General features: G+C 40.5%; 1 protein-coding gene across 4 annotated transcripts in view; it reads right to left on the bottom strand.

The window, feature by feature from the left end:
- Positions 1-15,049, bottom strand: part of LOC309398681 (uncharacterized protein) — a 161,273-nt gene that overhangs the window by 103,551 nt on the left and 42,673 nt on the right. For all 4 annotated transcript variants that reach the window (XM_081965790.1, XM_081965793.1, XM_081965791.1 and 1 more), the window contains 7 exons: positions 8,506-8,609; positions 8,280-8,398; positions 7,800-7,967; positions 5,035-5,237; positions 3,766-3,869; positions 1,183-1,298; positions 455-613 (listed from right to left, as the gene is read on the bottom strand). In XM_081965790.1, the coding sequence (XP_081821916.1) occupies positions 455-613; positions 1,183-1,298; positions 3,766-3,869; positions 5,035-5,237; positions 7,800-7,967; positions 8,280-8,398; positions 8,506-8,609 (973 nt within the window). The remainder of the gene's footprint in view (positions 1-454; positions 614-1,182; positions 1,299-3,765; positions 3,870-5,034; positions 5,238-7,799; positions 7,968-8,279; positions 8,399-8,505; positions 8,610-15,049) is intronic.

The raw sequence follows: 15,049 nt of genomic DNA, 5'->3' as shown, positions 1-15,049 counted from the left end.
TATTATATAAATAGAGTATTCAGAATAGAGGTGGCTTTGATGGGTCCCTGGGAACCCAGTAGGGGAATACCACACTGAAGATGGCTAGTGGAATAGTGGCAAAGCCCATTTTTCTCCCTCGCTCTTTGCTTCTCCATCCACTCATCTTTATTCTCGTGTTTTATTTTTCTGGTTTATTCTACTGTTCCATTGTTTTGCTACTGTTATATTTACGCTTAATTTCTCCATTTTTGTTGTTGTAAGTCATCTAGATTAGCCCCACAGTGAGATAGGCAGCAGATAAATTTAACAAATAAATAAGAAATGTTTAAAATTGGGCACATCTCCTTTAGATTTTATCATTGTTTGTGTGAAATATTTGAATAGCAGCATCTGGTAGACATTTGCTTGTCCATCTTTGCCCAAGCCTTTTGTTCCCCATCTTTTCCAAACCCCTTAAACAAAATTCATGTACCACAGCAAACTTATTCAGCTGGTCAAGGAATCTGGCCAGATCTGCCATGGTGTCCAAGGGGCTCATGATCTCAATGAGAAGGCTCCCATCATTCCAGGCTTCCAGAGTTATGAGTAATTCAGCCAACTGGCTTGAAGACAGTTTTTCCAGGACTGAAACCTGAAAATGTACATTGTGCTGGTTATATGCAGCCTCTTTTCAACATGCTTCATCCATGCTTAACAAAATTTCTGGAGCAACATTCTCTAATGCATGGCCAAAGCCTGATAATCTTTAAGTAAACTGGCCATCATAATTTATGGTCTATAATTGTTTTAAAACCTTATTTTAATTATTTTGAGCTGTTTGCAATTACATTTATAAGTTGAGATCATCATTCATATATATATAGCAATAGGCAATAGTATATAATCTATCTAACAAGATGCGGTCGCGTGGCAAGAAGAGTAAGGTACTTAGGCAGGGAAACCAAATGCAGAGGTTCCACCTAGTCCTGACAACACCAGACTGAGCCAATGCACTGATTTCTGAAGCAGCAGCTGTCACTTTTTTCTTAAAAAATTCAAGATGCTCAAAATAAATTCAGCAGAAGGACAAATGTAGGAAAAATAAACCTAACAAAGTGGCCTTGAGACCCTAGGGCAATTCAAGGCTCCAATTTTTGTGTAAGTGATGAGAAAGGGGTTCTTGTTTGCTTGCTACCTTCAGAATTACATATGCCCACTCACCGCATCAAAATTAACATTCACTGACAAGAACTCTTCAATGCTTGCGAGGGCACTAAATCGGCCATAGTTGCTGAGAAGCCAATGGGTGCTGTTGGCATCTGGAGAGCACGTAGTACCTAGAGGGCAGCAAAGATGAGGAGTTTGTAGCCCAGTTTCCCCACAGCAGAAGTTATAGCGCTGACCTCTTCATGATCATTGGTGTTTGAAGGTCCATCTAGCATCATACCATGGAATATAGCTGGAGTACAGAAATTTTTAGAAATCCCAGAGATCATTGAAGGTTTCCTTGGTGAAAGGGTAAGTCAGGTGGGGGTTCCCTCTGAGATTTCCCCTGCTTTGCCATTTATGGAAAAAGATTTTTCTTTCATTCTTTTGCCTCTCTTGCCTCACACTTTGTAAAAAGGGGATGTGCGGGGGGAGAATTGCTTTTCCCCCTACCAGTTCTCATTCAATTAGATGAAAGGAAATATATTTTTTGAGACTTCTTTTTTAAAAAGTTTTTTATTAGGTTATAGAGCAGCGATGGTGAACCTTTTTTGGCTCGCGTGCCATGAGTGGGGGGAGCGCAGGGGGGTCGTGTGTGGGCGTGCCGCACCCATAATGCAATGCGCGACCCCCCCAGTGCACATGCGCACACTACAGGCGTGACCCCCCATTTTATGCATGCATTTTTCGCCCTCCCCAGGCTCCAGAGGTTTTATAGGAGCCTGGGGAGGGCGAAAACAGCCTCCCCCGCCCCCCAGAAGCCCTCCGGAGGCTTCAGGGACTTTCAGGACGCTTCCCTGAAGCCTCCGGAGCAGTCAAAATGAACCTCCGAGCAAACTGGAAGTCTGTTCCTGAATTTCCGGTTTGCCTGTAGGGCTAGTTTTTTGCGCTCCGGAGGCTTCAGGGAAGCTCATGGAGCCTCCAGAGGGCCTCCGGGGGGGCGGGGGAAGCTCTTTTCGCCCTCCCCAGGCTCCTATAAAGTCTCTGGAGCCTGGGGAGGGTGAAAAATCGCTTTTAAAAAAGGGTGAACTCAGCTGGCCAGCTCGTGCATGCAGTGCCTTGCGTGCCCTGACAAATGGCTCTGCGTGCCACCTGCGGCATGCGTGCCACCTGCGGCATGCGTGCCACCTGCAGCATGCGTGCCATAGGTTCGCCATCACTGTTATAGAGTATGATAAAATACAAAAGTAAATAGAAGAACAATGGTGGAGAGGGGAAAGGGGAACATGAAGTGAGGAAGATGGGAGGAGAAAAAGAAGCATTGACTTCCAACATTTTTTGAAATTTCTTTCAAAGGAGAAGAGAATTTCAGTGAAATTCTCCTGATTGAGATATGGTGTTTTTGCATTCATTTAGTAACAAAGGGCCCCAGTTTTCTGTGGAATCCTCCTCTCTCCAGTGGCCTAAATTTCAGTAAATTCTGTTTCCCCCCAAAAGGGCATAGCCTCTTCTTGAGAAGCAGGGATGTGCATGATGAAGAAGAGATTGCAAATCATATCATGTATAAGTATCATGACTACACTGTGCCAATGATATAAGGCACTAACACAAATATCTAATATTAAAAATGTGTGTGATTATGTCTTGATGAATATATCATGTGATTGTGGCTTGTTTCTTGGATGCCAATTTTCTTCTACTAGAGAAGACCAGCTAACTTATCTTTCCTAAAATTTTGTGGAGACTTTTTAAAAGCAGGAGAAGCATGTTGCAGGTCCCATCTGACAGGACCCAGAAGGCAAGCTTTTTCTGCTCTGGCACTGACACTGAAGTGAGATTAGCCCCAACCTTAGGGCATTTCATTAGACCCGAGGGCACCGCATGATGATTTAGCATTTCATATTCTTATTTTTATTTATGTTTATTATTTGTTGTAATTGGTTTTTATATTTGCTTTTAATAGTTGCTTCTAATGTACCTTGTGCCATATAGATAGTCATGTAAATTTGGTAAACAGATAAATAAACAAGCTTTTTGCAGCCAGCTCTGGTTGGAACCACTATAGCAGGTAGCACTACGCAGCTAAGCATCACTGATTTTGAAAAAGCAAAGCACAGTACAGTGAAACCTGATCAGGATTAGGATGGGTGACCAAAAAATCATAAGGCTACAGATTGGGTTGAAAAATGTACCCTGCATAAAGATGATAGGAAACTTCAAATTGTTGCCAAGCAACTGCTTTAAAGACCTATCCATGAAGTCCCTGGGAATCCAGATTTTGGACCTTGGGTTGGTAGAGAGATTCGTTTCTGCAATGCATTCTATTATAGTACCAGCAATAGCAGTTAGATCTATAAATCATCCCACACTGCTTTACAGCACTATCTGGGTGGTTTACAATGTTTACACTCTGGGTCCTTATTTTATTGATCTCAGAAGGATCAAACTCCAAACTGTGGACAGAGATCGCCTGAAATATTACATTTTAACTCCTGCACAACCAGGACTCCTGAATCAGCCTTGCCCAACGTCACATTCTCTGCTTGTGTTGAACAGGTTTTCATAATCCTCAACCAGTATAGGATAGCGAGGGGTGCCCAATCCAACATTTCCATGCTGTAATGATGGGAAGGTTGTATGATATTCTTACATCCCTACCTTCTCTCGCCTGATATATTTTCAGGTAGCTCAATATCCTCCCATGAATAGCTTCCTTCTGTTCTGCTGTTAAAACATTGTATGGTTTCTCCATGGCCTTCACCCTAAGATAGAGAAAGCAAACAGAATATGCATATTGATTTAAGAAATCTCTAGAGTTTCTCACTATGAAAAACTAATAAACAAATTGCAAAGCTCTTTGCTACCTTAATCATAAAAACAACATTTCAGAATAAAAACCAGAGGAAAAGAAAAAAGCAATAGAATAATCTGCCCAGAAAAGGGGCGCAGTCTTTGCAAACAGAGGCTGGGGATTCCTGCACTGCAAAGAGGTTGGACTAATCCCTAAGGTACTATATAGCTTCTACGTATATTCTATAAGTTTATGAATCTATGGACTAAAAAATTTATTTGAAGGACAGATACAGGGGGACATTAATAACTGAGGAAAAAGAGCATAAAATTATCTTTCAATGATACCCAATTGACATCTTTGAGGGGGTCTTGCCAGAAAGCAATCCTTTCCTAATGCAGATACTCCACAAGGAAAGTCTGCTAATTGGCCATCTGGAACATCTGGCCTGAAGAGAACTGGACCTGGCTAGTCCTTGGACTGGAGTTCATAGACTAATCTAGGAAGAAAAAAACACTTTTGCAGGAACAGAAGCACAAACCACTTGTATCCACCTTCTATGTGCATGGAGTTACTGTAATTGGGCTGAATTCTAATGAGACTTTGTTAAATTTTAAACCAATACCAAGCAAGGTCTTGGGCTAGGGGTAGAAAGAAATCTGGAGCAGCTCTAAAGCTAAGGACAACCTCTGCTTGGGCTGCATTCCCCCTATGTTGTGGATTCCAGACCAGTCCAATGGTAGGCTGACATACCATAACACCTGAAACAATGTGCAATAGCAGTGAAGAGGAAGCAGATAAGAACTGCAGGATGGATGTCATTCCTCTGACCCCTGTCACAACTGGCTCTTCCTCCAGTTCTTTCATTTTCTCCAGACCCCAAACCTACTGTTTGTTCACAACTTAGTATCGTGGCATGGTCTATACATTGCACAAAATCATGGCTTGTTTCCTTTCTGCTTTGTTGAACAAGCCACACATTGATGGGTACAAACAAGTCATAGTAGCTGATTTCAGAAATCACAATAAACCAAAAGTAAACATTGAGACACATGATCCCAAATGCAGTCAAAGGGAAGTTATAAGGAGATGCTGAAGTTTCATGGATATGGTTAGAGAAATTATTTTGGACTAACAAGTGCTGGTGAGATTGGCAGTCTACATCGAGTGGGATCAGCTGCAGGTCCTTGGGTGATAAAGCTGTCAGGAACAGCTGGAGTTGAGTTCCAAACCAAAAAGAGTATTGCTCAGCAGTAAAGGTGCCAAACTTGAGTGTCTTGAAGACCATTCTGAAAATTAAGTCACGGATCCGGAGATCTGGGAGGACAATCAGCTGCTTCTGCCAGAGAAAGAGAGAAGGTCCTGCTTGACTTGCACGTTCACAATTTTTCCTGGAAATTTCAAAATTAGAACTAGGACAGGGAGAGTCAAGGGGAGTTGGGTGCACAACTGAAGTCCTGATTCTTTTTAATATGCAGCACACATGCTTCTATTATTCTATAATAATTATATAACATAATTACCTAATAATACTATATTATAATTATATGATACCATAATGTGGTTAAATTATAATAATAATGTAGCATATAACTCAAATGGTTATGTCTGTGTCGTAACTTTTATTAAATCTTTCCTGCAGACATCTCTTGATGCAGCTCTCCTGGTTTAAGGCAGAAAGCTTTCCAAAATCTGAAACTATCTAAAAATGCTACAATACAGGATAACAGAGTTGGAAGTGACCTTGGAGGTCTTCTAGTCCCAATCCCTTGCTCATCTCTGGACAAATGTCCAATCTGTTTTTAAAAGCCTACAGTGATAGAGCCCCATAACTTCTGGAAGCACGCCATTTCACCAGTTAAATTGTTCTCACTGTTAGGAAATGTATCCAAGGCAAGGTTGGATCTTGCCTTGATGAGAAGTTTGCTCTTCTCTACACTCTTTCTTCAGTATCAACTTATTTCTTTGTAATATTGTGACGAAAACTGAATATGGCATTCCAAGTGTGTTCTTGCCAAAGTGGTACTATATTACATGTGATCTTGATACTATTCCTCTGTTAATGCAACCTAGCACTGCATTGGCTTTTTATGGCAGCTGTAGCACACTGCTGCTGCACCTACATCCCTATCAGTTATTGCTATTAAGCCAGATACATCTATTCTGTACCTGTGCATTTGGTTTTTCTTGCCTAAGTGTAAATCTTACCCACCAACACTGCTGATGTTACCTACTTTGGCTAATGAAACATCTGCAAGAAAACAAGCAGAGCACCAGGGACGGTTCACTTCAACCCTGAGCTACAAATATTCTCCTTCACTATGTAAAACCTTACTTTTCTCACCACTGAATTGTATTTTGTTGGATAGGGCCCAGTGTTCAAGTCTGTCAAAAATTTTCTGCATTTGACTGTATCTTCTAAATTGTTGGTTATCCCCCACAGCTTGGTGTTACCTGCAAATTTGGTGAGTTCTCCTCATCTAAATTGATGTTGAATAGTATTGAGCTCTAAGAGAGAACTTTGGATACTCCACTACATGCTTCTTACCAGTGGTGCAATTCAGCTGGTTCTATTCGGTTAGGGTGAACCAGTAGCGGTGGCGGCAGGAGACTCCGCCCACCTGCCCTGATGTCTTCACATCCCGTTTTTGACACTGCGCATGCACGGAAGGTCCTGTGCATGTGCGGAGGTGTCACGTGCGCTCACATTTGTGAACCGGTAGCGAAGGTAAGTTGATTTCACCCCTGCTTCTCTCCATTAGGAGGACTACATGCTGAGTGATACTGATCGGTTAGTTATGGATCTGGTGGTGATTCTGTCTATCCCACATTTTTCCATATTACTAAGAAGTAAATTGTGGTCCTAAATTGTTCTGTCTGGTTCCTACCACTGAGTGACAACTTTTTTCCAGGTTCAAAAACTACAGAGAAAATGAATTTCATTGAAATAGGGTCTTATTTTCTTTTTACACACAAAATATGGCTTAGGTCTTATTATGAGGGGAGGTTTATTGTTTTGGGGTTGCCGGGCAGCTGCTTTCTTGTGAGTGGGCTCCCAAAGAGCCGGGCACAGCCTCATGGGCTAATGGCTGTGTTGCGCTGTCGCAACAGCACAACACAGCAGCCATGAAGCGACCACGCTCATGAGCAGCCACCCGGCAAACCCCCTTTCCAGTTGGGCACAGCGCCATTCACTGACCTAGGGGTATCGCCAACCCGCGTGAGTGCCTGTTTGCCGCCGCCTGGCTCCTGTGGCTTGGAGCCTTCGAAATGGCAGTGAATGGCGCTCTGCACAGCTGGAGAGGGGGGTTGTGCGAGCGGCTGTTCTGCTCTCGCTTCTGCGTCTCCCAGCCTCACAATGCCCTAGCCCAGCTCTCTCCGCAGAGCCAGGGGACCTCCGCTGCTGCTACCACATGACTTTTTCTGCGGCTTCCAAACCGAGTGTTCCGGCAGTGGCCGCTCTGGGTGTACACTCAGCCATTCGCCCATGAGGCTGTGCCGGGCTCTTTGGGAGCCCGCTCGCAAGAGAGCAGCCGCCGCCCGACAACCCCTCTCTTCAGCTGGGCACAGAGCCACTCACCAACCTAGTGGTATCCCGAAGGCGCTAAGCAACGCAATCACCTTTGCCTCTCCCCCGTTCCCGCGGCTTGGCACCTTCGGGATACCGCTAGGTTGGTGAGCGGCGCTCTGCCTGGCCAAAGGTGGGGGGTCCTCCAGGGGGCTTATTTGCCCACCAGAAAAATGTGGCATGGCCTTATTATCAGGACATGTTGTAATTTCGGGGAAACACAGTATCTTTCAGTATCCATTGTACCCAACAGAAAAGAAAATGCCTACTGTTAGTAAAAATAAACTAACTCAAGAACATGGTAGCAAAAGGGTCAAAATAGAAAAATATTACCTGTTTTGCTGCAACATTAAATTCAATCATAAAATCCATGAGAGAGGCAGAAAACCGTCTCTCCAATTCAACCAAAATCTGTATAGCCAGGAATTCATCTTTGAAGGCATCAGTAACTATCATCATTTCTCCCATTTGCTTTGGGGACAGCAGGGAAAGGACTTCAAACTTAAAGAATAAATACACAGAATTATACGGTGGAATATCAAAGAAATTCACTAGAAGTCCAGTCTTAAGAAAATAGAGAGACATTTTCTTCTATTTGTATTTTTAATTTAATAATTCCTAGTTAATGTTTGATCCCATAAATGTTTAGAGAAATAACTGGTATTTCATTTCCTAATTAACAATATCATTTAATAAGCAATAAAATAAGTATTATTGCTAATCAACATCTAGGGCAATTTGTTTCTGACTAGCAATATACAGTATTTCTGAGCTACCAAAAATAGTTTCTGAAGATTGCTTACTTTTACCTACCCCATTAAAATCTTTATATAATAAGAGGAAGTCAGTGTATCTAGCAAAATGTGCAAATTTGTAAAACATTAGCTGCAGAAAACCTTGGCTGCTGTTGTAACTGCCAGGAAATACTGTTCCTAAAAACGGGAGAAAATAAGAAAATGGCTCTTAGAAACAGGTTGTTTCAGCAAGACTCTGAAACTTGACTGCTAAAGGGTTATTCCGTTGAATTCCATATGATTACCTGAGACATTGAGCTGGAGTTTCATGATAGCCTTCATCAAATTGTAGATCTGGAGAGATATGTCTTGAGATAACTCAGGATAGACCTGGTCCAAGCCTCCAAAACTGCAATCAGATGCAAAAATGTAGGAGAGGAAGTCAGTCAATTGTACAATGCACAGTAAGACATCCCACTCATACAGCCGCACAAAGATTGCAAGAAGAGCAGACCATCACATTTCCGTCCATCAAAATTTCACAAATTCCATTTCTCATTATAAAAAATATTTAAGAATGACAAGTAACTGTGGGCAAATTGATGTGTAGTGAAAAGAGAGCTTAGTCACTGAATAGGATTCTAAAGAGAGAGGTGGTCTTGTCCTTCCAAATATTAAAGTTTATATGCAGCAAGATGCCTGTAGATAAAATATCTCAATAATAGAAGGTCATTTTGGAAGGAACTGGTTTAACCTTCAGAGATGCTTATGGTACAGAGATACAAAGGAGGATAAAAATTTAAAAGGACATATTATTAGAAAAATGTTGATAAAAGTATAGAATTCCACAAAGGGAATAATAAGCCTAACAATTTCACCTCCAGCTTCTCCTTCAACTATTTTTCATGGAATTAACTGCAGTAAAATAAATGTAATTGCAGATTACCTTCAGATTCTACAAATAGACTAAAAACATTAGTGAAGGTTGCAAAATACTATGATTGATGTATTTACAAATAAACAGAAGGGCAAAATCAGATCTTGGGAAGGAATAAGGGGCATTAAGAAAAAAAACAGTATTTGAAACTCAAATGCAAAACTAGCATCACCTATTGAGACACATGCTATATATAAACACAAACCAAACCAAAACTGTATGATAAAATGGATGCAAAATTTTAAAGAAACAATTACAACACAACAGTGGAAAGGATTATGGATTAAATTTACACCGTTATAACCTAAAGGAAAATTGGTATAAAATGTTCTACATATAGAAACCTGTATATAGAATCTAATCAATTTATCTAAGACACAGGTAATCCTCAACTTACAATAGTTCATTTAATGACTGTTCAAAATTATAATGGCATTGAAAAAAGTGACAAGACCATTTTTCAGTTGCTTGGCACCTGACTCATCTTTATGATGGTCTTCACATCCCAGAGCCAGGGGGTCCCCTTTTGCGACCTTCTGACAAGCAAAGTCAATGCTGAAGCCAGATTCATATAACAACCGCCATGATTCACTTAATAATTGTGTCAAGAAAGGTTGTAAAATGGGATAAAAATCACTTAACAACTCTTGCTTAGCAAGAGAAATTTTGGGCTCAGTTGTGGTCATAAGTGGAGGACTACTTGTAGATCAATCATACATTAATAGATGTTGGATCAAACTGTTTCTCCTCTTCCCTGTGTACAGCAAGAGCACATTTCTGGGTAGTTATTGGAGGAGGCAAGATAGCTGCTGTATGATAGGCCTTTTAGTGAGCTCCTTATTATAGCTGCTTTTATATGGTTGTAAAAAAGTTTAATTTTTATCTATTATTATTTATAAACTAGTAAAATTAGTTTTATTTTATTAGGAGTAGTAATTTTAGGTTTCTAGACAGAATTAGATAGGATTAGATTTTAGACTATGAGTTCTGGAATTTATCAGCTTCAAGCATTCACCGATGTAGTGGGAGTACATTTTAAAATCTTTTAAACCACTCAAGGATGCAGAAACAAAACCTAACAGCAAAAGCAAAAAGGGTTTTGAAAAGAAAATTTAAAAGGAGGCATAAATTGGAAATACAGTCGGAGGGAAACCCTAAACACAACATGGTGGCAATGACACCCAAACAACCAAAGAGAAAAGACTTGTTTCAGATAACGGACACTGCAAGTAAATCTTCTTTTTTTGTTATTCCTCCCTCATAACCTCAGTAAATAAGCCCTGCTCCTTACTGGAGTGGGAGGCGGGTGATTGTCTTTCTCTAGAAAATGAGGTTCCATTAGGAGACAGAGGACAGAACAAGGATAACACGAAGAGCCATTAAGGAGACTTGGATTTGGTTGCCAAGAATTGCTTCTTGACAGCACAAAAAGGTATTGGTATATTGATCAGCTCTTGGAAGCAAACAAATTGAGGAATTAAAGTCTCTAATGGGAAACTACATCTAAATTAGATAAGGAAACAAATAGCAAAGCCCATGCTTCAAAAGGTACTCTTAATTCATGGATAGCTCACGTGGATTGGGGTTCAAGATGGAGAAGACACGGAGGAGAGGCTAGTTCTACAGAGACTTAGGATTTGAACAAGGGCAGGTGATATAACAGACAAGTAATATTAAACTCTCTTTCCCAACTTTTACACTGTAGGGCAGGGCTGTCAAAGTTGCGGCCCATGGGATGGATGCGTCACACACTGGCCACGCCCACACCCGGTTTAACAAAAGGGAAACAGTTGTGATACGTCACATGACAACACTGTGACGATGTGAATTTGAGACCCTTGCTGTAGGGTATATTCTAACGAATTAACAGAGATTTCTTGGCTCCCCAGCAGACATGGTTGCAGAAGAATATTGTTAACCTTTGGGCAGATTGTTCTTCCTTCAATGTTATTCAGGGTTGAAATCTTTTTAATATTTAAATATTCTATTTGGCCAATACTTGTGTTTTATACCACCAAAATTCAGTCTCTGTTAAAGTCTGGGCAGAGAGCCAAGACAGCGAGGGAGGCTGATTTCAACCCCGAAAATTCCAAAGTATCAATGACTAAGCAAAGAACCCCTCTATTAATAAGGATAGAACAAGATAAAGATAATAATTCTCTAACTCAAATCTATGTAATGAACAGTTAGTTTATGGATGATGAGGAAGGATTAATCCATCACTTTGCCACTCTTTGCCCAGGAGACCAACAGCTGATTTTTAAAAAATCATATAATTAGTTCAATGTTGAAATCAGTAAGTAATGCAACAGTCTGCTTCCTTCTTGCTGCTCTTCTGTGGACTTGTTGTCAGGCTCAGTTTCTGAAAGCACCAAATCCCCAACAAATAAAAAGAGAAGGCATGTGAGCCCAAAGCAAAAAGGAAAAGTATACTCAGCAGGATATAATAGTACAAGTCCAAATTAACCATCCACTACAACAATCAGATAATGAGAAGGAAGGTCAGAGTCTTCATTCATTAGTAGAAAGGCCAATCTCAGATCAAAAGCAGGGAAATACTAGCAACCAAGATAAAGAAGAGCAACAATAATAACTACAACTTATGAGAAGGAATTGAATAGATGTTGGAAATGCCATGAGACAAAATACCGTATTTTTAGGCGTATAAGAAGCATTTAGAGTATAAGAGGTACCCTAATTTGGGGGGAGGAAAACAGGGAAAAAAAGTTTCTGCCTCTGCCTACCAGCATCCATCGGTATTAATCTGGCTAGGCTCCTTTCAGCAAACAGCAAACGGCCTGGTCAGCTTCAACAGCAACAGCTGATTGGTAGGTGGAATAGCCCCAATCAACTGTACCAGGCTGCAGGCATTGCCACAGACTATCGCCACCTGTGTGCCTTTCATTTTCAAGTTCCAAGCGGCGGGGATCCTTATTTCCATTTGAATTTTGATAACGAGCAGCACAGATCTTTTTATCCATTTAAAACAAACCCTATCACCCTACGCGCATTTAACTGGAGTCCGTGCAGGGGATTATTTTCATGGGGGCAGAAGAGGGACTTGGCAGCTCGAAAAGGCTGGCCCAGTGCTGACGCTGCTCAGGATTGCAGAAGCCTTCTTAGAAGGACACCTGCTGCAGGACCTCACACCCTTCGTGGGGCTCTAGCATGTCACTTGCTCTCCCCACTAGACTCCTGCGAAGGGCTTCTGCTTCTGTCCCAGGAGACGGATCTGGCCAGGAGGAATGCATGCCCCATTCTTGCAATCGGGGAGGAAAAAGAGCGTTTCAGGAAGCGGGTGGTTCCTGGCTGCGGGAATCGCAGTGCAGCCTGGAACCGCCCGAAAATGTGACACACGGAGGCTGAAAATGTCCAAACGGTGGAAACCCCCGACCGGCAAGGCGCACTCAGCCACCTCATCTGCTGCCCCAAGCCCTACGATGCAACAGTCTAAGATTTCTTCAATGTTGCAGAAAGGAGTGGCTGGAGAGGACCAAAAGGAACTATCTGTTACGGAAATTTAAAGAACTTATGAAGGGACAGAACGAAATGAGGGTTGAGATCAAAGAAGAACTCAGAGTGGTTAAAGAACATATAGCTGGAAATACACAGCGAATTTTGGTGTTAGAGGATGGAGTGGCGGGGCTGGGGGAAGAAGTGAAAACAATGCGTAAGGGAAACATAGATATGGAAAATTTTCAGACAAAAGTAGAATTTGAAAGAATGTCCTTTTTTCTTAGATTCCAGAACCTACCAGAAGCAGAGAACGAAAATCTTAAGGATATTATGAGTACAATCTTAGCAGATTATGTTAAGAGAGACAAAAAACAATTATGGTGGGATATGGATCTAGTATATAGGATAAACTCAGCGTATGCTAGAAGACACAATGTTCCAAGGGAGATACATGTTAAGTTTGTCAGGAGATCCACAAGGGATGAGGTACTTTCGACCCAAAGGGAGGGACCACTGAAATACAAAGATGAAGAGATCACCATTCTCAAACAGATCCCGAAAAAAATAAGTGTTAGGGTTCTAAATACCATGCAGAAATAAATCATTGTCCAAGGCAAAACATCCTTAATGGTGCAATTTATTCCGCAGGCATGTTAGCACGGCTATGGAAATTTCAACTCTGAATTACATCCTGTAAGTTCACCTAGTTGAAAGTTCATGATCTCTCCCCACACCCACAAATCCATCACATGTTCCAATCATCATCTTCCACGCTGGCATGTACACCCATCTTCTTCCGGCCAGGTGTCGAGGTGCTGAGACAAAAGATGACCTTGGCTTCTACAAAAGAATGTCAACAATCCATTCTACAATCCTACTCCTTTCTATTCCCCCCTCCCAACTACTACACTATTGAAACAGCATAGAAAATTATAAGAAAGTGTGGCAGGCCAAAGATCCTAAAAAGAACATAACTACAGGCCTGACAATAAGAGATAGAAGGAGGAAATTTTCCTTCCTATCAAAAAAAATTGTATGAAAAGGGGATTTGGTTTAAATGGTTGATACCAGAGGGGATGTTAATCTTCTGGGAGGGAAATAGGATCAGAATTAATACAGTTCAGGAGGCGGAGGCCTTTATCAAAAAGAATTTTCCGCTCTCAGAGGAGGAATTGAGTGGGAGTAGTGAAAGAGACAGTAAAACACAAGATAGTAAGACTCAAGACGGGAAGGAGGGGGGCACTGAGGCTCTCTCTGGTGACAGGGAAGAAGAAACAATATCGAAAAGGCTCAGATCACAAAAATAAAATTATCTGGAACAATAGCATTTAGTGATATATTAGAAAATGACAATGAAAAATATGTAGGAACACAAGACTAACACTATAGAGTAAGATTTGGTTTACTGTTTTCTTTTATAATTTTGTTTGTACAATGTTATATATGTGAGGATCGTGCTGGGATCTCTACCAACAGTATGGAAGCTGCCAAAAAATTTTGTATACCTATTTACCCTCCCCTAAATATTTGAAAACTAATAAAACTTTGTTTTAAAAAAAATGTCCAAATGGTGGGGGCCGCAGGGCTACATTAGGAGTATAAGATGCACCCAGATTTTCACCCTCTTTTTGGGGGGGGGGGAGTGTGTCTTATACTCTGAAAAATACAGTAAACATTTTATCGTATGTGGTGGACATGTAAACAAATTCCCCCAAAATATTTTGGAATTTAAAGTAAAAATAAAAACACAAATTTTCTTACTGGAATAATCTGAGAAAAAAAGAAACATCAATTAAATGAGATATATGCTTATAGCAGCCAGAGTAAATTCTGCTCAACACTGAAAGAAAGACATAATTCCAATAATACTTCATTTGGAACTTAAACTTGAAAGCTATGCAGTAATGGCAAAACTAACAATATATATACATAATATAAGTTTAATTCCACTGAAGGAGGTGGTTTCCAAATATACAATACATCATGCAAAATGGCAAATATAATCACCTACAGTTTGATTTTTAAGAGACCCTAAGTGCTCATGTTGTTAATTAACAAATGTATAAAAAGGGAGAAATTATAAACTGACCAGATTAATTTTAAAAGTATATTCTTTTTCTCCTTGTCTCCCCCCTTTTGTATTTTAATTCTGTTAAACTTGTTTTGTTCATTTATTGTTTTTCCTTCTACTGATATATATAAATATATAAAATGTATATAACAAATGCCTTGCTGTATGCCTTCATTTCAGTTATAGTAACTTGGAATGAAAAAGCCAAGCAGTTATAATGCTGATGTAAACAATAGAATGCTAAGAATTTTAGTATGTTATATAAATATCATAGTACAAAGTAATATAATATATCAATATTTATACTAACACAATAAAAAGGGGGGGGGGGAGAAAGCTCTATGACTAATATTAGCTAGCAGTTGGTACAATATGTTGCCACAAA

The sequence above is a fragment of the Natrix helvetica genome, assembly GCF_964273705.1.
Source record: "Natrix helvetica genome assembly, chromosome: 13".
NCBI lineage: Eukaryota > Metazoa > Chordata > Lepidosauria > Squamata > Natricidae > Natrix > Natrix helvetica.
This window is presented reverse-complemented; position numbering and strand designations above follow the sequence as displayed.